Source organism: Octopus bimaculoides, chromosome 25 (assembly GCF_046866305.1).
Source record: "Octopus bimaculoides isolate indiv1 chromosome 25, ASM4686630v1, whole genome shotgun sequence".
NCBI classification, from domain to species: Eukaryota; Metazoa; Mollusca; class Cephalopoda; order Octopoda; family Octopodidae; genus Octopus; species Octopus bimaculoides.
In genome coordinates, this window is record NC_142952.1 from 21,439,835 (window position 1) to 21,464,709 (window position 24,875).

The 24,875-nt window shown below is 36.1% G+C and overlaps 1 protein-coding gene across 3 annotated transcripts in view; it reads right to left on the reverse strand.

Annotated features, from left to right (window-relative positions):
- Positions 1-24,875, reverse strand: part of LOC106878410 (solute carrier organic anion transporter family member 2A1) — a 114,460-nt gene that overhangs the window by 28,816 nt on the left and 60,769 nt on the right. For all 3 annotated transcript variants that reach the window (XM_014927618.3, XM_052976333.1, XM_089342014.1), the window contains 3 exons: positions 19,800-19,886; positions 6,352-6,558; positions 797-961 (listed from right to left, as the gene is read on the reverse strand). In XM_014927618.3, the coding sequence (XP_014783104.1) occupies positions 797-961; positions 6,352-6,558; positions 19,800-19,886 (459 nt within the window). The remainder of the gene's footprint in view (positions 1-796; positions 962-6,351; positions 6,559-19,799; positions 19,887-24,875) is intronic.

A 24,875-nucleotide genomic window follows, 5' to 3' on the forward strand; every position in this document is an offset into this window, starting at 1 on the left:
ATGATGACGACGATGATAACAGTGATGACAACATCGATGGTGTCGACGATGATGATGATGACAATGAACATGATGATGATGACAATAATGATGATGATACATGTGTGTGCGTGTGTTGCGTGTGTGTGTGGGTGGATGGGTGTGTGTGTGTGTGTGTGTGTGTGTGTGTGTGTGTGTGTGTGTGTGTGTGTATGTGTGTGTGTGTATGAGCCTTTATGAATAGTGTAGAAACAAATAGAAATAGAAAAGTATATTGGTAGTTCACTCCAAATGGCACACATATTTATTGACCGTTTAGCATTCAGATTCCTCTGTCAAATGCAATGCTTATTTATTCACATTGTTTCGAATTAATCATGTATTATTATCTTGTAGCTTCAAGATTTCAATGATGTGATTATTTAGCTTTAGAATGACATTGTAGGGTAGGTGTGAGAGGTCAGGAACTGGCCAGTTTGAACGTAAAATAGATAGAATATTTTGGCCGGATATGGCCATTTTAAATGCTAAAGGGTTAAAATAAAGAAATCTTCTTTTCCACTATAGGCACAAGGCCTGAAATGTTGGAGGAGGGGTATACTTGATTACATTGACCTGAATGCTTGACTGGTACTTATTTTATTGACCCTGAAGGGATGAAAAGCAAATTTGACTTCAGCAGTATTTGAACTCAGAATGTCAAGATAGATGACATGCCACTAAGCATTTTGTCTGGCATGCTAACAATTCTGCCAGCTTGTTGCAAAAAAAAAAAAAAAAACCCTCCAGAAAACCTGGATGGAAAGTGAATACTTACACATGGTTATATTGGCTTTCAAAGGGGAGAGGAGAAACACTATCTCCAGATATTTAGCTGAGAAAGCAAAAAAACCCATAACCATCAGTAGCAGAATTGTATTGGAGAGTAAGCATATGTTATAGACTGGGTTTTTCAAGACATCTGCCAGAGACTTTGGTAAAGCTGGAGTGAAAAGAATGAAAACAAAGTTAGTAGTTAGATTATTTATGAATAAATATAATGAGTTATAACAGTATTTAGTATTGCTGTGTTAGAGGGAAAGTGATAGTGCATGCTTTAGTGATTAATTCATCTCAACAGTGGCCAGTGAGAGTGTCAGATGCATTCTGGCTTTTCCGTCTTTTTCAATGGTGCTACTAGAGTAACAGGTCCATCAATAGTGCAGAGCTTGATCTAAGCACTCTAATTTTTTCACAGTGAATGTACCAGCTACCTCGGACACTTGGTAAAGAGCTCTCTTGGAGGAACTGTGCAGGCTGAAGCAACCAGGAGGTGGATGCACTACATTAACTATACTATACAGATGGTTATTTTAATTAAATACTGACTTAACTGTATATACCAGATTTTTAATCAGCTGGATGGCTATTTGCAGCATCAGTGAATGTTTTATTCTTCTTTTTCTATATCAGAGAGGAAAAATTCTCACCTCAGCAAATGGCCAACCATATATACACACCATTGGAGAGGCCTAAAGAGGCCGAAATGTATCCGGTGCTCTTGCTGGTTGCTGCTGCTGAGTTGAATTGTTCTTTCTCTCTGAGATATTTATTGTGTTTTTAACACAGCAAATCAATAAGAGATGTTATCTCAAGACAGTAATTGTCTTATCAACAGATCATTCATGATCACAAGATTGTGGTTTCGATTCCCAGACAAAGCGGTGTATTGTATTCTTAATCAAAACACTTCATTTTATGTTGCTCTGTGATCATTGACATCTGATACATGGCACACTGTGCACTTGTATAAACAACATTGATTTGATAGACGAAGTAAGCTAATGTACCACACAAACATTTGATTACTAGAAACAAATCATCTGTGCAGGTTGCTCACTAGAAGTTGCAGAATCCTCATCTGTTTTTTACAACAGGTGAGTCCACAACTGAAGTGAGAAAAAGAATAGAAAACAACTACAACAGCAGCAACAACACACACAAGGACGTCACCAAGAAGCTGCTGGATTTGAGAGACTTGGCAAGCAACCAAATATCAGCTTTGAGTGGCAGTTCTTAAATGGCATGACACAATTGGCATCTAGGAGAGGCACAAATGTTTGAAAATTTAACATATTGCTTTAGAAAATGCATAGTAGTGTTTTAGCATCTTGAGAAATTGAGTCTGGAGGAAGGGTCAGTGTTTGTGATCCATACAGGTCCTCTGAGATTAGTGAGATGTTAATATTCCGTTTAAAGTGTTACGGGTCAATGCCTGCCAAGTAGAGAGTGGCTTCCAGAGAGCCAATGAAGTATTGGACATAACAAGGGAGACAAGACGGAGAGATGAGTGGATTATTGGTGCCTGAATTGTAGAAGTACAAGAGCAGCCAGTTCTGAGGAATGGAGACTATTAGAGCAGTGATGGAAAACACAGTAAACCAGTGGGCTGGAGTATATCTATTAGTGATGGAATGCAAACCAGCTGAGTATCCCTTCTCTGGATGTGGTTCAGAATGTCAGTGTGCATGGCAGGGATTCTGTTTCTAGATGTGGGTGTACTACTCCACTGTGGACCTTACTTGAGCCTTGTAGAGTGTCAGTAGTTGTAGGGGACTGAAATATCTTTTGGCCCTGAAGAGAAGGGTTAGCTTTTGCAATATGGTTTTAGCTATGCAAAGGATATGCTTTTATCAGGAGAGATCCTTGATAGTAAAACTCAGAATTTGGAGTGACTGTGAGGGTTCTAGCTGAGTATTGTTATGTTTAGTGGAGTTGTGGAGCAGAGGTAGTTTTTGGATAAGAGTAATGCTTGAGATTTTTTGGTGTTCACCGTTTTGATACCAACCTGATTGGTTCTGTGATCACATTTCCTATTTTAATGTGATCTAAATCAAAGCCTTGCATCAAAATTTCATGTTAATTTATGTCCCAGGCACCAGTTTAATAAGGTCAAATATTTACTAAGTTATTCATTATTTAAAAAATTAATTGAAACAAAACCAGTGAATGTCAAGTGAAATATGGCAACAAAAGAGTTAAAAGAGACAAGATTAGTATGACCCTATTAGCAGATGCTCTCAAGGTTTTTGTTTGGAGTCAATGAATGTTTAGTGAGTGGTATTTAGAATGTGTGTGGATGATGCAAGGTTAAGAAAGGTTAAAGAGAAATGAAGGGTCATGTCATCGGCATAAGAGTGGTCATTGTTGGATGTGGCAACAAGTAAGTTATTGATGTATCAACAGAAGAGAGAAGGGGACAGAACTGAATCTTGGAGAACACCAGAGCTGACTGAGACATCACTATAATACATGCCATGATAGTGAAATCAGGTAAGAAGGTACCAGCCCAAGAAAATAAAGATGGGTGAAACCTGTGGTAAGAAGTCTTGGTTGGAGATTTACATGCCAATCACAAGTCAAACTTTTCTGAAACAAGGGCCCACTTATGAATGACATAATCTTGTTACACATATCTAAAACTAATAAAACCAAGTAAATTATTTTTATATGTTTATGTATTTGTTTTGCAAGATGCCTGATGTAAAATCGTGTGTTGAAACAGATATTGTTATATTTGGGAATGATCACTTTTTTTTTGTGCCAAGTAACCACATGCACTATACGCATATTTTTCACTTCAGCTTTATTATCACTTCTATTTTAGTGTCTTTTGTTTGAAATCTTTCATCACACATCCTGTGACCTCTTCAGTGACTCTCCATCCCATGTGTCTCCTTCTGTCCTGTTTAGTTTTTCATAATTTAAAAATTTTAAATATTGATCCAGTATATGCAATTGAATCAGTATGTAATTAAAACAACCATCTATATATTGTTATGTTACTGGCACTCTGTCAGTTACGACAGTTGATCCGATCAATGGAACAGCCTGCTCATGAAATTAACGTGCAAGTGGCTGAGCACTTCATAGACACACATACTCTTAAAGTAGTTCTCAGGGAGATTCAGCACGACACAGAATGAAACAAGGTTGGCCCTTTGAATTATAGTTACTACAGATTTTTGTCAGCTGAGTGGACTGGAGCAACATGAAATAAAGTGTCTTGCTCAAGGACACAACATACCACTGAAAATGGAATGCACAACTTTACAGTTATGAGCCAAAGACCAGTCACTGAAGTATTCGTCCTGAGGCAAAAATAAAAATTAGAATGAGATGAAAATTCATCTCAGCAAGAATGCCAGATGCATTCTGGCCTTTTTGGTATTTCTCAATTGTGCTCCTGAAGTAACTGGTCCATAGATAGGTATGCTATATAGATGGCTATTTTAATTAAATACTGACACAATTGTGTATGCCAGATTTTTAATCAGCTGGGTGGCTATTTGCCTCATCAGTGAATGTTTTATTATCTATTTTCTATATCAGAGACAACAAATTCTCATCTGAACATATGACTGGATGCATGTATATGTCATTGGAAAAACCTAAAGGGACTGAAATGTATCTGGTGCTCTCACTGGCTGCTGCTGAATTGTTCTCTCTCTCTCTCTCTTTTTCTCTCTTTCTTTGAGATATTTATTGAGTTTTTAACACAACAAGTCCATAATAGATGTTATCTCAGGAGAAATTGCAGAAATTGGCCTATCAATGGTATGTAAACACATTAAGTATGAAATATAGATGGCTATTTAAAATATAGTGTTAGACCACACGTGGCCTCCCAACACCACCAACAGGCTCCAACAGTCTGTGTCTGATAGCTCAGAAGACTACACAGGCGAGCTCAGCAAACCAACTTGCTTAGAGCGGAAGGAGCAGTAGTCAAAGAAGTAAGGAGAGTTGAAAATAACAAGCCAAACCGTTGAGTATAGCCAAAATAAAAGAACTTTTAATTAAGAGGCGAATAAGCATTTATAGAATGGATAGACAGTTCTTTAGAGAGTTTTCAGAGAGTTCTTTCATTTACCTCTGAAATGTGTAGACTTCTTTTGATGAGCTCTTCTTTTATTCACCAGTCTAATGATTTATTTTCTCTTTTTTTTCTCTTTCTTTTTTTCTTATTGGATTCTGTTGTTACTTCCAAATTCACAGTATCATTCCAAATTCTTTACTTTACCAAGTTCACACTGACTATTTTCACAGCAAGTTCAAAACCATCCACTGTTCACATTAACCACTGAAACTAACTTCACACTTGATACCAAATACTGCGTCAACTGTTCCACATGAAATTGCCTGGCACCATCGCTCAAGTCAACTGTCTCACATCGACCACATGGCACTGGCTATTACATAAGACCACTTGCATTGACTTTCATCACATCACACATCAATGTCACACATCATCTTCCTGTAGACTTCGAACCACCTGTTCACATTGGCTTCCAGCATGAACTTCCAGCACAAACCAACTTTGTTGCCATGTGTTCACTAGTAGTTTTTACAGTTTTCCCACACAGTAAAAATCATCCCAAAATCATACTGCCTATGCTTTAAATAGTCACATGACCACAAAGTTATTTTTTCAACTTTGCTTGCAAAATCAGAGAGCAGTGTTCTAATTCATGTTGTATGAATGAGAAATTATATGAATATAATTTTTTGTTCAATAGTTTTTGTTAAAATTACCACCTGAAGTGCACCAGCAATGTTTTACTCCCCATGCTAAGTGCAACAATAGTTGTTTTCCTGATCCCCAGTACAACATAAAGTCAAAGAGGCTGACAACCACAAGTCTAAGGTCTTCAAAAAGAAAATGTATCAGATACATTTTGACTGGAAAACACAGGATGGTCATACTGGAATGCCTTTGATCTTAGGTCTCTTTGATTAAGACTGACCTGGGGTTAAACAGGAAAGGCCTTGAGGAAGCCTTTATGTGGTTGCTCAGACTACTAGAAATGGCAGCTGAATTTTCTTCAAATCACACCCTTGCTTCTTAAATATAAACACACTGTACAAAGTCATCTCTGATATGCAAAAAGACAGGATGGTCAAGGATGAACCACTGTTGTCCATTGGTTTGTAATAGAAGTGGTGACCTGAGCTAAACTACAACAGTAACAAAGTAACTATGACAGCTATTGCAACAATGAACCAAAGAGGGAACCTCTGCATAGCCACTCATACTGCTAGAAATAGTAACCAAATCTCTCACACAACACTGCATCATTTTAAAATAGAAAGCTCACATTGTATAATGTAGTGTCTATGAGATATCGCTAAAATGATGGGCTGGTTATGGGGTGGAATGCCTCTGACCATTGGTCTGTTCAATCAGAGAAGACCTGAGGCTAAATAACAACAACAACAGCAACATGAACAAAAAATACTGTAACTATAATAAAGCTTCAAACACACACGCGCACACACACGCGCACACACACGAGCGCACGCACACACACACACACACACACAAAGCAATACCTTTTAGTTTAGCCATAAGGGTCAATTCAGATGCAGACTCCCGATATTTCTTAGGTTCAATTGCCTGCCTTAACATAACATCTGGGTTCTTCAGAGACTTTGGAAAGAATACCAAAGGTAAACTAAGCACAGCACTGAAGCCAATCACTAAGAATCCAATCCACCAGGCTCCAATCCATCGAGGATCATTAGAATTAGTACCATGATCTGAAAAACAAAAAAAGATGGAAAAGTAAAAGAAAAAAATAAAGAATTTTGATATGAAGGTAGTCTTTTGAGATTTTCACTTCACTCCTTTTTAAATTTTTGTAAGTGGTGACCATTATTGATAAAAAAAAAAGATATTTTGAAATTTCGCTTCAATAATGTGTGCATGTGTGTATTCAAAGGGGTGTAGGACCAGATTTAAACCATGGGGGACCCAGGGCACTTCAAGTTTGATGTGTCCCTCATACACAAGAATTAAAATCCTGGAAAATTACTAAATTTAAATCTGAAAACCCATCTATTTCATGAAATTTGATAAGTTAGCAGAGAAAGTTAAGATAAATGACTGAAAATGTTGCTTTATCAATTCACTTTTCAAAATTCATATCTTTTTCTCACACACATCTACTTGCAGCATTTGACTTTTCCTTCATTATGAAAGGTACAATGAAAGGAGAAGAGGGAGTAGGATTTTTTCTCTAATGTGAGTTACAAACGTTTCAGAATGTAGAATACGATAAAATAGCAGAAAATTATGTAGAAGAAAAATATAATCATTTTAGTGGTTGTTGCTCTTAAAAAGGCACGATGTGAGTGTGTGTTGGGGATGGGGGATGGGGGAGACAAACATTTAAAAGACATGGATTTTTAAAGCTTTTGTTTTAAAAGAGTTTCCCTTCATTGTTTTGCAATGCATGAAAAAGGTGAAAATCCTGACAAAAAACAGGGAAATTTCAACATATATAGGACAGCTGTTCCAAAAGTTTGCTTTTCCAGTTTCCAGTAAGTGGTGGTGGGCACATTGAGTAATGTTTACTGTGTTTTTGATTTTGGGAAAAAAAAAAAAAAATTACCGAACATAGACTACACCAGCTTAGCAAATGACCTTCTCTGAATGCATTAAAACATTTTTTTAATTTTTTGAAATTTTAAAAACATTTATTTTTTTTTATAATTTTTCGATTTTTTTAAAAATTACAGTTTAAAATATAGAAAGTCTGAATTTTTGGCTTTAATCCCAGCAATAAACTATTAGATGTGTTTATGGGGAGAAAGATATTGAAAAACATCAATACATCAGAGTGACAAACAAGGAGGGTTTTGGGTGATCATGAGATGAGCCAAAAATAACAGCTAAGTAGCCCTTAAATCACATACACAAATGTTTTTGGTTTTTTCATAGTTGCATGAATTCTTGTGAACTTGTATGAAAATTTCAAAAAATAAAAATATTTGTGAGGGGTTATATGGGTTGCTTGAAACAGAATTCCACCTGGCTCTCTTGTACTATGTAGTTAAAGAGAAGAAATTATTGAAATTACTCGATACTCATTTTGCCCCAACTTAGACTTCTTTTGAAAATTAAAAATTATTAAATTGGATATTAATGTGGGAGAAAATTGATGTGCAGTCCAACAGAGAAAAGAATATTGATTGTTAAACACCAAAAATTATCTAGATAATTTATTAGCAACCTCAATTACAATTGGGTCTAAATTGAGGAAACATTTCTTGATTAAAAGTACCTGTTATCTATGTTTCAAACTCTCTCAATGGCAACAACTATGATGACCAATTTTTACTCTCAAAGACGATGCAACAGTACAAAATGGTGGTGCAATAGTTGCATTGTTATGGTTTCAAACAGGTAGTGAAAAAAAATAACAATTCGTAATTACTCATTTTGCCCAGTTACCATTTCTATCCCACTCTCCTGTAATAATTTCAAGTATTTGACAAAATGACAAAAAATATTGAAAAAAGAAAGAAAGAAACAGATTTGATTTAATGGAAATCACGTGAACATAAAAGCAATAATTCTAAAGCTGAAAAAGATACTTTGATCTGTTGAGGGATGTAATTTGATAATTAAAGCAAAATTCAATATATATAAATTTAAGAACACATTCTTTACTTATTCTTTAGTAAAATAAGACCAGTTTTTAATGCTTCACTGAAATAATGGAGTTTACAAGTAGCAATATATGTGTGTGTGTATTTGTTTGTTTGTTTGTTTGTGTGTGTATGTGTGTGTGTGTGTGTGTATGCTTGTGTGTGTGCATGTGCAAGTGGTCATTCAACAGTAATTGCTCAGTCATGCGGTGAAAGAAGGAATTTGAACGAGAGACAATAAAACTTTTCTTCCAATCTATTTCATTATCTCTATATACATTCACACACACACACACACACACACACATAGATACATTTTCACCACTGTTGTAAAGTGGGTTCTTCCTACTGGTGTGATGTGTGACTGCTGTTGTATTGTAGTTGCTGTTTTATGGTAGTAGCCATAATAGTTACTAGTCATCGGCTATCGTTGTATCTCTTCATAGCGGAATAATAATTCACTAACTTCTGTCTTACTATCGCTGATAGCACCACAAAATACTGACTAGAACTGTCAACTCTCAACTCTTTGACTCTTGACCCTCTCTCGACGACCAGTTACTGGTCCATTTATAATGACTGGGTCCTACCACTTTTTACCAGACGGGTATACAGTTTCACTTTACAACAAGTAGAAAAATCTATAGCTACTTTTGGGACTGGTAGCGAACTGATTTTTCTTAATTTAATAAATTGGTGTTGATAAAATGAAAAAAATCTATGGTTATTTATCATTAAAGAAAATCCATTATATTTTTTTAAGAAGTTGAGATGTTTGTAATTTGAAAGAAAGCCTCTTCATGAAAGATTGCTGGGAAGTGAAGGGGGCTTCCCTGTCTGTATTGAGTGCACTGCATCTTTTATAGAAAGCCACCCTGATATCAAGAGGGCCCCAATATTGAGGGGGCCCAATATCGAGGGAGCCTAGGACAGTTGCCCCTCAGTACCCTCACAAATCAATTCAAGTAAGCTATGATTAACACTTACAATAAAAACTCAAAGGTAAGTCTGAAAGTGAATAAACATCAATCCATAATTGTCAGTCTCTCTTTCTCTGTCTCTCTCTGTCTCTCTCTCTCATACACACACACTCATGTACTCACATGCACACACATGCATGCATGCATACACACACATTACACACATACATACACCCCTTGTCATTCTACCTAAAAGGAGAACAAGGTGACAGAGGCTTAACATCAATCCAAAATGCTTTTGAATGTTGTAGCATATCCATTCAGCAACATCTTTTAACCACCAAGTGTCAAAGTGCATCCCTTGACTAAGTTTGCACACATGAGGTTGATAACATCATAAGACTTGGAAAGGAGCTCCTTGAGCAACATTCCTTGTCTGATAACCTAGAATACATTCCCAAAGAAGTCACACGACTCTACCGCAACGTATCATCAGATGAAAGGATGAGCCTATATGAGCAGTAGACTATGCATGCATATGTTGGTAGAAAGCTTCCTGATGATAGTAATATTGATCATCAAAGCAGTCTATCATGGACCAATAGCCGGATTACTACCACCTACTTTAAAGGGTATGCAATCCAAGAACAAGAGATATCAACCAAATACCTGATGTAAAAAAGGGATAGAAATGCAGGAAAAGCCATAAAATGTGACAACTGATGCAAACTTTGTGGAGTTAACACCAAAGATATCACCCACATCATAAGTAGTTGTCTGAAAATGTTATCATAAGACATGATGTTGTAGCTAGGACACTCTATAATGAAATCCATCAGAATGATAAGCCCAAGAACAAAGAAATAAGAACCCACAGTATGACAGAAGCCATAACCACTCATAATAAAAAGGAGTACTGGTAGAATGTCCCAGTGAAGACCTCAATAAAATGTAAGCACAACAGACCTGATATAATGATTTGGGATTGAAAAGAGAAACTGTGTACAATTGTGGAAATTAGCTGCCCAGCAGATGTTAACATAAAGTTGAAGATCAGTGAAAAAGAGAACACCTATGCTGAACTATTGAGGAATCTGCAGTTACTCTATCCAGATTACAAGTTCAGGTTTATACCTGTAATTATTGGAGCCCTGGGATATGTAACACACTGCCTAAATACCAATCTTGAGAAATTAGGCTCCTCAAAACCAGAAAGGAGAAAGTTAATTTGAAGACTACAGATACAATCGATCACTGGAACTGTAAAAATCGGTAAAACTTTCCAGAAGTTTATCATTTAAATATATATGAGCATGTCTAGATATGCAACTATATGCATGAGAATACATACTTAAAACAAGACATACAAATCTGCACACATACATTCATACATACATACAAACAAAAATTCTAATGTTGAAATTCCAATGAAGGAGCCTTGGATCTAGGTTAGAAACTGGCTCTTTCTCTATTGGCAAGAAATCTTGAAATAAAACTAAACAATAACATACATACATGCATGCATGCATGCATGCATACATACATACATACATACATACATACATACATACATACATACATGCACAATTGCAGAGTTTATAATTGTTGCAGCCTACTGTTACTTGGAAGCCATGCTTGTCATGCAAACTCATATTTCTCTATGTGGTAACTGTTGCCAGTGAAATGTCACATCTTACAGAATGCCAACAAACTGATCTTATCTGCTCTACCATGAGGAGCATGCAACAAAAAGGCCAATGTCATTAGATAGTTATGTCCTAAAGTGACCTATGGATGCTTAAATACTTTCACCTAGAAGCCATTCAAATTTCTTTTAAATTCTCCCCATTTTGATACTGAACATCTGATGGTTGTGCATGTGTTATGTGCCCAAATACTTTAAATAATATGAATCTGATTCAACCTGTTATATATAAACTGAACAAAAAGTATCGAGTAATTCTTCAGTTTGATGTTAAATTGTTTTATATGTAACTTAACATAAAAACATTTACACACACACACACATACACACACAATGATATTATGCTGATGAGGTCTAACAGAACTAAACTTATGCCCATTGTTGTTTCTTGACTGAAAAAAAGATTGACCCATTTTTTTCCCCTTAAGCAGCCTGACAGACTGTGATATTTCATGTAAAAGGAAAATGGAATTATTCCTCAGCATTAGTGCCAGTTAACCAACCAGTATTCTGTCAGTTATGATGACAAGCATTCTAATTGATCTGGTCAACAGAACAACCCATTCATGAAATTAACATACAGGTGGCTGGGTACTCCACAGACATGCACAATCTTAACATACCTCTCTGGGAGACTCAGTGTAGCACAATGCTGACCCTTTGAAATACAGTGACTACTACACTTAGTCAGCTGAGTGGACTGGAGCAACAGGAAATAAAGGACACAATATGCCATTGGGCACTGAGCTCACAACCCTACAATTGTGAGCCAAATATCCCAACCACTAAACCACGAACCTTCACTTCAATTAACTAAAATAAAGAGATATTCTGTTTGAAAGTATTGAGCACTGTTTCTATATTTTGGTACAACTATGAAGAAAACTATTGGAGTAGCAAACAGTTCATTGGCATATTGCTGATGATGATGTAGTAATGGTGGTGATGTGGTGGTGGTGATGTGGCGGTGGTAGTGGTGTCAGAAGTGAATATGGCATGGTTAAGGAGCATGTGTGGTTACAGGGGAAAAGAGACTGGAATGAGACAAAGAGGTGTAAGAGGGAGGAAGAGAGAGCAAGAAACAGAGAGGGAGGGAGAGAAGGGAAGAGAATGAGGTGGAGAGAGGAGGAGAGAGAGAGGGAGAAATTGAGGGGGAAAGAAAGGGGGAGAGAGAGCTGGGGATATAGAGGGGAGGGTGGGTGGTAGGAAGAGAGAAGGAGAGAGAGGGAGAGCAAGAGAGAAGGGAGGAAGGGAGAAGGAGAAAGAGTGATAGGGAGAGAGAGGGAAGGTGAGAGAGGGAAGGTGTGAGGAGCCCATGTAATGGAGAACAAACTGCACAAGGCAAAAAAGTGTTGATAGAATGTCAGTTGTTTGGGATTACATGAAGAGTGAGACAGTAGACAGAGAGGGGAAAGGTGGTTAACTACTACTATTATTACTACTACTAATATCCACCACCATCATCAAAACAAAACTACCAACACCACCACCATCATTACCAATATTACTACTACTGAAAAATAACAAATATGCTATCACCCCACCAGCACTAACAACCACAACAATAACAAACAACACCTTAACTACACCAACTGCTACAGCAGCTACAACCATTACAATTACCACCACAACCACAACTATAACCACAACAACCAATTCTGTAATCACAGCTACAACAATGAATGACCTACTACTACTACTACTATCACTACTACTACTACTACTACTACTACTACTACTACTACTACTACTACTACTACTACCACTACTACTACTACAACCATAGCCACCACCTACATCACAACCAGCTACTATGTGGTCACTCAGCCTGTTAGAAATAGCAGCCAAATCTTCCCTAATCATATCTTAATGTCACCAAAAAGGCAAGGGAATATTGAATAATGTTACCCTATATATAGGATAGTCATGGCTGGAATACCTTTGATCATGAGTTTCTTCAATCAAAATTGACCTGGAGGTAAACAAGTGAACATCACTGATACAACTGCTGGTGCCACTGCTGCAACCACCACTACTAAGTAAAAAGTATGCTACTCTATTGCTTCTTTAAATCTCTGCATTGACATTTTTGACATGTGTGTTAGTGGAGAGAAGAGAGAGAGAGAGAGAAAGAGAGGCAGAAGAACAGTGAAAAGAAGAGAGAGAGAAGAGAGAGAGAGAGAGAGAAAGAAAGCAAGCAACACACCGAGATCTTGTAAGTTTACACACACACACACACACTCATACACACACATACATATACACACACTTATGCACATGACACAGATTCATATGCCACACACACATGCAAAAAATATAAGCACAAACGTGCATGTAAACATCGCAGCCACATGCCTGTTTGTGTACACACACACACATATACACAAACATACATATATACATATATATATATATATATATATATATATATATATATATATATATATATATATATATATACATATATATATATATATATATATATATATATATATATATATATATATATATATATATATATATATACACACACACACACACATATATACATATATGCACACACATACGTGCATACATATTCTCAAATAAATGCAAATGTACATATGGTTCAAGTAGGGGTGATGTACCAAATGACATGCAGAATGCACACAATTAATTGTGTGTGTGCGTGCACACACACACATGTAGATATATAAGTATATTATAGATATATATGTGTATTTGTGTGTGCATGTATGTGCATATACCAACATGCATACATGCAAGCATGCATATATATATGTGTGTGTGTGTGAGAGAGAGAGAGAGAGAGAGAGAGAGAGAATGAAAGAGGGAGGAAGAAAATCTTGGGAGAACCTGAGAATGGGTAGAACATGTTTATGTATGTAAGTGTGTGTGTGTGTGTGTGTGTATACTACATATGTGGGAAATTCTGTTTGTGGGTGTGTTTGTGGAGTTGTTAGGTAACTCCGCCTACCTCGTTTTATCAATTTTGATGAAACTTCACATGTGAGTAGAACTCATGTCTGGAAACCTTATGGCATACTCAGATTGTTGAAAAGAATCGCTACTAGAGCCCCTGGAAGGGATCCTTACATATATTTAATATATTTTATTTTAAAGACCAAGGAAAATAACCCATTCATTTTCCTTAATTATTTGGTAAAAGTGAAATTGAGTATGCTTATCTCTTAGTATTTGAACTGTTAGAGTTATTTTTGCAATTTAACTAGTACAACCCTTAAACAAGTAAATAGTATTTTCCTATACAAGAGATCCACTTATTTCAGTTAGTAACTTATTCATGAATATACCAACACAAGTACCCCTGACGGTAATATTCTCTGGGAACGCACAAAAGTCCTTTTCAGAGTTATTTACTTTGAATTGTTATTATCTCATATCTGATTAGCCTGTTATTACATAACATGCTTCATGATTTTGGTATACATACCGTATTGGTATTTCCTCCTAAGTTCTATATACTCTGGGAATGCATTAAAGCCATTTTCAGGGCTACTTTATTTGAATTCTTACTATCGGGTAACTAATTATTACATAACTGACTTCACAATTTGGGTATTCATGACTTATTGGGGATTTCTAAAAACAAGATCCTGTGTAAGACAGTTCAGTATTCTCTGTAAATGCACAAAAACTGTTTTAAGGGCTACATACTTTGTTGTTATTGGATTAGTGAAACTATTATGAGAATGGAACCAAGGGATAAGCCCCATTTTCCCAGGAATTACCGGGTATGTCAGCTAGTATATATATATATATATAATATATATATATATATATATATATATATATATATATATATATATATGCGAGTAAAAATAAATACAAAAAAGGGGTTTTGTATGATTGTGTATAGAGGAATATATTATTTTGTTTAAAAGAGTTCCAACACTGTCTGTTTTTTATGTTTTATTTATATTCCTGCAAAACCAATGTGGGATATAGAATATGGAATATACAATATATAATATAAAATAAAAATGGATGGTACAATGAAATAAAGTATTGAATGCCTTATTGAATATATGGAATATGTCTTATTGAACAGATGAAATATTGAGTGTTCAATATAAAGGATTAAATATATAAAGGCAAATACGTATTTTCTATACCTTGTGGTATTTCATCATGGCCGGTATGACAGACTTTAACACACAGTCATTAAAGTCTATCATACCGGCCATGATGAAATACCACAAGGTATAGAAAATACGTATTTGCCTTTATATATTTAATCCTTTATATTGAACACTCAATATTCCATATATTCAATAAGACATTCAATACTTTATTTCATTGTACCATCCATTTTTATTTTATATTATATATTGTATATTCCATATTCTATATCCCACATTGATTTTGCAGGAATATAAATAAAACATAAAAAACAGACAGTGTTGGAACTCTTTTAAACAAAATAATATATATATATATATATATATATATATATATATTAAAGATTAATGGAGAAGACGGAGTGTAACAAAAATCACTTATTAGCAGAACAATTGTTTCAGCTTATGAGTTCATATATTTGCATTTTGCTTTCACTTCAGGATAAATGGTGGTATTGAGAGATTCTAGCAGTTCGAATGCATTTGTGGGGATTGCGAGGGATTTGTTTAGGAAGAAAATACAATAAAAACACAAATCATTTAACTTGAATTGGGTGGGGTTGTTAATACTTGTGGTCATGGTGTTATTGTTGAAAGTAAAAAGTAAAATTAGAAAATGTAAAGAATTTAGTGTATGAGGAAGGGTAGTAGATTGACTGTCCCAGTGCATGTAAACCTTTGATTTCTGGTGGTTATGGCAGTCAAGCATGATGCCATGGTTAATAATACCATGGCCACAAGTATTAACAGCCCCACCCAATTCAAGTTAAATGATTTGTGTTTTTATTCTTGTATTTTCTTCTTAAACAAATCCCTCGCAGTAACACAAATGCATTTGAACTGCTAGAATCTCTCAATACCACCATTTATCCGGACACAAAATCGAAATGTAAATCCACGAACTCATAAGCATATTAAGCCACCTGAAGAGGCTCTTTTGCACTGTGAGTTGCATCTGGTGTTATTGCATCATTCCTTGTCCACTAGGGAGCAGTGTAACTTGAAGCTGAAACCATTGTTCTGCTAATAAATGTTTTTTGTTATACTCCATCTTCTCCATTCATCTTTAAAATATACCCTATGTGTAGCCTGGAATTTCTGGACGTAGATCCAATGATGAATGCAAAGTATCGCTGATGATGCCAGATAGCCATAAGTGGTGAATGTGCTCTGCAGACACATTAACGGGGACTTACCTTGAAACAAGGTTTGGATACTGCATTTAACGCCTACTTTCTAAACCTTAATTCTTTAATTCTGAATTTGACTTATATATGTATAGGCATCCCATAAATAATGCGTTTTTTTCAAGTGTATGAACTAAAAGTTGGAAGGGGACAGGCTAATTTACCTGTATCAACTTACTATAAAAGCAGGCAGTAATTTTACCTTCTACTTATTCGTAGTGCAAGTTTTGATGAGTGCAGTTCGATTTTAACAGTTATTTTTTCAAAGCTATAATGGAAGTGACAAAAGAGTATATTCAGCATATTTTGCTTTATGAGTTCAATAAAAACAACAACACAATGGAAAGTGTGGGGAATATAAATGCAGTGTGTGGGGATTGAACAATAAGCATAAGCCAGTGTCAATGGTGGTTCCAAAAATTCCAAGCCAGAATCTACAGCTTAGAAGACGAGCCTTGTCCTGGAAGATTTGTAGAGTTCAACAAGGATGTCCTGCAGTACCTGGTGGAACAAAATCCCATTGTAACTGTTGAGGAACTAGCAGAGAAGCTTGGATTTTGTCATTCAACCATTCATTGACACTTGTATGCCATCAGAAAAGCTATCAAATTCTGAGTTTAATTGCATGCAGAGAGTGAATGTGTGCTCTTCTTTGCAGTCACGTCCCATGAATGAACCGTTTTGGGACTGAAAAGTGGCTGATGTGAGAAATGGGTTCTCTAAATATGTCAAGTGCCAAAGGCAGTGGGTAAGGAAAGGAGAAACACCCGCACCCCAGGCTAAAGAAGGTTTTCACCCACGTAAGGTATTGTTAACTGTTTGGTAGAATATGAAAAGTTTAGTTCACTTTGAACTTTTAAACTCAAACCAAACGACAACAAAGGAGATCTACTGCGAGTAGCTTGAGTGGCTTAAGTCAGCAAGAGAAGAAAAATGACCATCTTTGGTTTGAAGATGAAAGGAGTTCTTCCATTAGGATAATGCTCTGTCACATATATCGAGGATAACATTCCAAAGGCTGGAGCAGTTTGAATGGAAAACGATGCCCCACCCACCATATTCACAGGACATTGCCCCATCTTATCATTTATTCTGTAGTCTTAAAAATCATTTGGATGGTAAAAATATGAATTCTGTAGACAAGATCAGAACAGTATTGGAGGAGTATTTTTCATCATAGACAAGTGAATTTTGGAAGAGGGGCCTTGCAAGCCTACCAGATAGATGGAAAAGCATTGTAGAAAATGAAAGAGAGTGTACTTTAGACTTAAAAAGAACTTTGTTTATCTTGATTTGGGACAACTTAATATATATATATATATATATATATATATATATATATATATATATATATATATATATATATATTATATACATATATGCACATATAAATATATTGTATATATGTATATTGTGTATATCATATATATATATGTAAAATCATTAAGCAAAAAATAACAAAAATACAAACAAAAATTGTAGTAAAAGCATTTTTTATTTGGCTTTTGTTCATTGTAAACACATAATGTGTGTACCTAAGAGCTATTTGCTTGTTCGATAGCGCTAAGCTAGCATATTGGCACCAACCTATATAGTGTCTAATTGAAGTCTACAGTTTTGGACAAAAATGTGATTTTAAAGATAAAATGATTTTTTTTCAATTAAAGAAAATTAAAAGTTAATATAAAATTAAATGAAAAGAGAATGTATATTGTTGTTCTTGTTCTTGTGTTTTTTAAATTTTATTTTAGTTATTCATTTTGCTTTTGTATTTTTCCTTTTTCTCCTTGTTCATTTGTTTATTGTTGTTGTTAAAATTGAAGTCAACTGACTGTGTAATCGATTGATTGATTAATCAAAGACATGTTAATTAATTGTAATCACATCTATATTATATATATATATGTATGTATATACACACACACACACACACACACACACACACACACGCATATATATATATATATATATATATATATATATATACACACACACACACACACACACACACACATATATATATATATATAAAGCTTAACTATGTTCTGCCTGAGTGTAACTTTTCTGTGTTATTCTTTCACCATGTTTTAGTTATTACTATTTCCATAACGTATTCCACATTTTCCACGCCATACCCCATCATATACCACATATTAACACCATGCTATGCTGTTATACACTATATTATATAAGTATGTAAATCTGTCTTATATGATTTTATGATTACCAGAATATATATGATAACTTACCAACATCATACAATATACCAAGTCATTCAACAGGATATATTTTATCTTCCCATTAAAAATCATTTTTTAGTACTCATCTTCTGAGAAATAAGGCTTTGCTGATTCAACAACATCTAGACCAGTCTTTATTCAGCACCATTCAGACCAGTCTTTATTCAGCACCATTCAGACCAGTTTTTATTCAACATCATTCAGACAAGTCTTTATGAACTCCCTATACCTTACCCTATATAACATCTATTTCCCTCTTCTCACCCTCAACTGTTCTATGCCAGCTGTTCTTTGGCCATACACCTTTTCACTTACCAACTGCTGTCCATCATAATGCTATCCATGCTAACCTGTCCAGTTCTGCTGATGTTGTATTTCAAAGACTACACTATTACAATGGTGCTATATTCTATATTTTACCATACTTTATTTTATCATTATCATTCCATATTTTACCATATACCACACTTTACCATTACCTTACCACATGCTATACCCTGCAATAACATGGAATACTATGCTGGATATCACATTTTCCCATATTAGATATTACCATAACCATGCCATATCAAGCTATGTACAACCATTAAAGTAGGTAAAATAAATTATGCTTGCACAAAACTTATATTACACTACACAAACTTATCTGATGACAAAGTAACTCACCATCATAACTGGCACTTAGTTGGCTATGATGGGGAGGGTTTCAGATGATCTGATAAACGGAACAGCCTACTCATGAAATTAACTTGCAAATGGCTGAGCACTCCACAGACATGCATAATCTTAATGTAGTTCTCTGGGAGATTCAGCAAGACAAAGAATGTGACAAGGCTAGCCCTTTCAATTACAGATACTACTCATTTTTGCCAGCTGAGTGAACTGGAGTAACAGCAAATAAAGTGCCTTGCTCAAGGACACAATGCACTACCAGGAATCAAACTCACAACCTTACAATTGTGAACTGAATACCCAAACCACTGAGCCACATGGCTTCACCTAAAGAGAAGGTAGTAGTGAGAAAATAAATGTTAGAATTGAGATGGTGTTAGTGGGGTGAGTGAAACAATGCAAAAAGTGAGGTGTGAAGTGGGGTCAGTGGTCAGACTGACAAAGTGAAATGGGCTGGGGTGAAGATTATAAGTAATACATACCTATTAAATCTACAGGTATCTTCGAGACAATTGCTCCAAGTCCAAATGCTAATCCAGGACCCATCAGCTCAAAACAGAATATGAAACCTAAATAGTGAAAATGGAACAATAAACAAAGAATTAAATAATAAAAGGAAAAATGCTTACTATAACATCAACCACAGGTATGTCAGTTAATTTGCTTTGTATTCAGAGGTATGTCTAAATTATACGAGTGTAATTTCAGGTGTCTCTATGTAATAAATATTTTCCTTAAAACCACTATTTTTTCAAGCTTTATTATAATAATTTGCCAATCATGTATGTCTTAACACTTTTGATACCAAATAACACAAACTGCTTGCTTCAAAGTAATATAAAACCTTCATCAAATTTTGTGTTAATTTATGTTCCAGAGACCAGCTTAATCATGACAAAGCTATTTTACTAAATTCTGTAGAATTTTCAGAATTAATTGAAATATAGGTCATGTATTTCAACATAAATAGGGTAGCAAAAGGATAAGATTTGATATCAATAATCGACTTACTCCATTACCCCCAAATTGCTGGCCTTGTGCCAAATTTGAAACCAATATATCAAACATATATGCTTTCCTAAGTTGTTGTTGGCACTCCGTTGCTTACGATGTCGAGGGTTCCAGTTGATCCGATCAACGGAACAGCCTGCTCGTGAAATTAACATGCAAGTGGCTGAGCACTCCACAGACACGTGTACCCTTAACTTAGTTCTCGGGGAGATTCAGTGTGACACAGTGTGACAAGGCTGACCCTTTGAATTACAGGCACAACAGAAACAGGAAGTAAGAGTGAGAGAAAGTTGTGGTGAAAGAGTACAGCAGGGTTCGTCACCATCCCCTGCCGGAGCCTCGTGGAGCTTTAGGTGTTTTCGCTCAATAAACACTCACAACACCCGGTCTGGGAATCGAAACCACGATCCTATGACAGCGAGTCCACTGCCCTAACCACTGGGCCATTGCGCCTCCACTTTCCTAAGTAAATTCCAGCTAAAGTGGAGTTTACATGCCTGACTCCAGACTCCTGAAATAAAATTTCTTTGGAAAACTTGCAGATGGCTCACAGTTTTGGGGTGGACCAAAGAAGAAATACAAAGGCACCCGCAAAACAAACTTGAAAAAGTGTACTTGGGAACATCTTGCTTGCTGTGGCATAGTGTTGTGCATTCTGGAGTATGACACTCAGAATCAGAAATTATCAGAGAGTCAGAAATTATCAGACTCAGAAATTATCAGAGAGTCAGAAATTATCAGAGAGTCAGAAATTATCAGAGAGTCAGAAATTATCAGGCTGCGGGGAAAGCAAGAGTCTAATAGGATTCTAACTTAACTTGGCTATAAAATGGCTCCACTGTAACCATGAAAGTTATCTCAATATTAACATAATAAACTACTCCAGGAGCTACTAATCTGGTCGTCTTCGGAGACATGAAGGACAAAAGTCAATGCCACTAATATCTATGGTTACTTGAAACCAATGGACAGTTTTGGTAATGAAAGTTCTTTGATATACTAAAGTGAAATTGGTTATGACAGGGAGAGCTTTTTGATTGGTTGATCAGGGCAGACATGAGCAACAACAACAACAACAATTAAATTAATAACAACCACAACAATGACGTCTTCTGCGAATACTAAGCTTATTGTTTTGCTATTGATTTTATTTTAATGCAGATACCATCTTTAGATAACATAACATAAATGTTAGTCTGTGTTAGTCCCTGTACCATATTGGGTGGACATATGTAAGGTGCTAGTGTAAATATCCATCTTTAAACAAACAATACATGACCTTTACAACAGCCCCACCCAACCCCCATCCACTCTAGATATTCTTTGGTATCTTTGTTGCCCTTTCAAAATGGTTCTGTAACTCATGTCTCGCATATCACCTTGGATTATGATACATTGAAGGTTATTGTTACTGCTGTTGTTATTACTGTTTCTGCTACTGCTGATGTGTAAATGTGTAAAGTGAATTAAGAAGTCTTTCAACATTTCGTCAGAGTGGAGATGGGTAGCTGTAGCCTTCCTGAAGCTTTATTTCTTCGGGAGTGTGCATGTCTTGATGACAAGAAGGAGGAAGAGAGGGCATTATCCTCCAACTGGTGACCTAGTACAAATGTTTACAACGGAGGGTACCACTGAAGGGTACTCAAGGACCAAGGGGTGATGTTAAACCGGATGAGATTACATCTGTCACCCAAGAACTCAGAACACAAAGAACCAGAAGAAATACCACAAGGCACTTCATCTGGCATCCTGACAATTCCACAAAACTACCAGCATCTTAGATTTGTATTTAATTTTATCAACTGCCAAAAGGATGAAAGGCAAACTTGCCTCAGGAAGATTTGAACTCTGAACACAGAAAATCGACATACACTGAAAGCCTTCATTTCAATGATTCTGCTAATTCATCATTTAGTTCCAGTCATTAAAAGCATTCCAGTTATGACCACCCCATCATTTTCACTACACTTAGTTTACTACAGGCTACATTATCCAATGTGCTTATATGGTGTGATTTTAGGAGAAATTTGGTTACTGTTCAAATCAGTTGAGCACTCATATAGAAGCTCCCTCATAGATTTGTATGTAAGGAGTTATAGTTTGGTGAGCTTTGAAGGGGAAACCCTATGATATTCCAGCTACAACCATCCTGTATTTTGTGTGTGTGTTTGGGATTACATCGTTCAACATAGTCTTCTTTGAGACACTAAGGTGTGAGTTGAGGGAGATTTGGCTGATATTTCTAGCAAGTAGAGACAGCATGTAAAAGTTGAATGGGTGTGTGTGAGTGTGTGTGTGTGAGAGAGTGAGTGAGTATGTCTGTGCATATGCATGTACATGTGTGTGTGTGTGTGTATGTGCACGAGCACTCTTGAGATTATGTTGTCTAATGCATTCTTCTTTAAGCCACTATGATGTAATCTGAGAGAAATTTGGCTATTTCTAGCAATTAGAATGACCATGTGAAGGTTAATGCCTCATTAACCCCGATACAAAAACATTTTGTTGTTTCTGCTGTTTAATCCTGAATCAACATTGGTCGAGCAGGTCTGTGACGAAAGACTAGTCCAGTCATGATCATTCCATCTTTTATTTCACACTTTCTGCATACAAGACTCTATTATCCAATGTATTCTTTCCTATTTTAAGGTGATAGGGAATATTTTGACTGCTACTTCTAGCACATCAGGCCACCACACAGAGGCTCCTGGCATAAGTTCGAATTCACTACAGATCTTGAGTTTCTTGGGCAGTACATTTTATTTTGCATTGTTTCAGTTCTTTCTCAAATGCCTAACGTATGGGGAGGTCGAGAGGGTGTATGAAATAAAGCAAGGTTTTGATATTCATGTTAAATCTGGGGATAAGCTTCAATGTTTACAAGCAATTGATAAACACTGGAGTTTAATCTCTCACATTAATACTGGTTTTACATTTTGGTACTATGCCAGCAACTCTTTAAGTTGATGGTATCATCCCACTCCCTGTTTAACTTGTATTTATTTTATTGGCTCAAAAGGATGAAAGACAAAGTTGACCTCGGTAGATTTTGAACTCAGAACGTAAAGACAGATGAAATACCAGTAAGCATTTAGGCCAGTATGCTAACGATTCTGCCAGAATGTTAATATGTTTGACATATTAGCTCCTCCTAGTACAGTGGTATTAGGAATTTTATCTTTCCAAACTATCTTGAGAATTTTTTGCAGGCATGTTAGGCGAAACAGAATGGAATTAGGACTGTAATATTTAATGTGACCATTCTTTATTTAAGATAGTAAGATGTGATATCCATCACAAGGTCCAGTCCTTGTCACAATGTAGTGGCTTGTGTGCCTCAATGACCCTGAGAGCTATGTCAGTAGAGCACAAGCATCTGGTAGAGCCTCCCATGCTGGACTGGTCAAAGGACAGAGGCCAGACTAATATGGATCACCCCTTCTCGGAGGTAACAATGGAATTAGATAGGACCAACACCCCTACCTAGAAAGCAAAGTTACAGATGCAAAATTGACAAGACCTGGAAGAGAAAAAGACAGTCAAGAACAGTGAAGAAAAGTTGATTGTCTTTGTTCCATAAAGAGTGAAGGACTTGAGTAAGTAAATTAAGGTGTGATGTAAGTTAAATTAGTAATTATTTCTAGCAGAACGATGGACCATATAAAGCTTTCCTCACTGGCTTGTATTGATTCGTGGTTGATGTCCTTGATGTTGTTATTTAGGTCAATCCTACTTGAGCAGGTCTGTGATGGAAGGTATTCTAACCATAAGTATCTTTTTGTTTTTGTCGTTCCTTTGTACGGTATCACACATAATGATGGTCACTATAAAATGACGTTTTAGCCATCATCATTCGACTTTGTGTAGCTATGATCACCATTGTGAGGTATGTCTTTCATTAGAGTATTATTCAAGGTAATACTGCTACTAGTTTTAGCAGGTCAAATGATTTCATAAAAGTACCCTCTGTTAATGGCTTCAAATTTTGGTACAAAGCCAGCAATTTTAAGGGGTTAGTCAACTGGTATTTATTTTATCAATCCCGAAAAGAAGAAAGTCAAACTCGATCTTGGCGGAATTTGAATTCAGTACACAAAGAGCTAGAAGGAGTGCGGCTAAGCATTTTGCTCGAGGAGAAGGAGTTAGTCTGTATCATCGACTTCATTACATGCCTTGTACTTTATTTTATTGACCCCCAAAGGGATGAAAGGCAAAGTAGACCACGGCGGGATTAGAACTTAGAACGTTAAGAGCCGGATCTTGTTTTAATCACTACTAAATCGACATTCGTTGAATCAAACGACAGACAAGCAACAGATAATTTATGTTTGACCTACGTTTACACTAAAACACGTCGACCTTGTGTCACCACCGTGTTCTAGAGAAACACACACACACATACACACACACGCACACACACGCGCACACGCACACGCACACACACGCGCGCGCACACACACACAAATACACATACACGGGCGCGATTTTTTCTTATAAACCTTCTCTCTCCAGCCACTTTGCTCCATTTAAACAAGATAATATCTGTA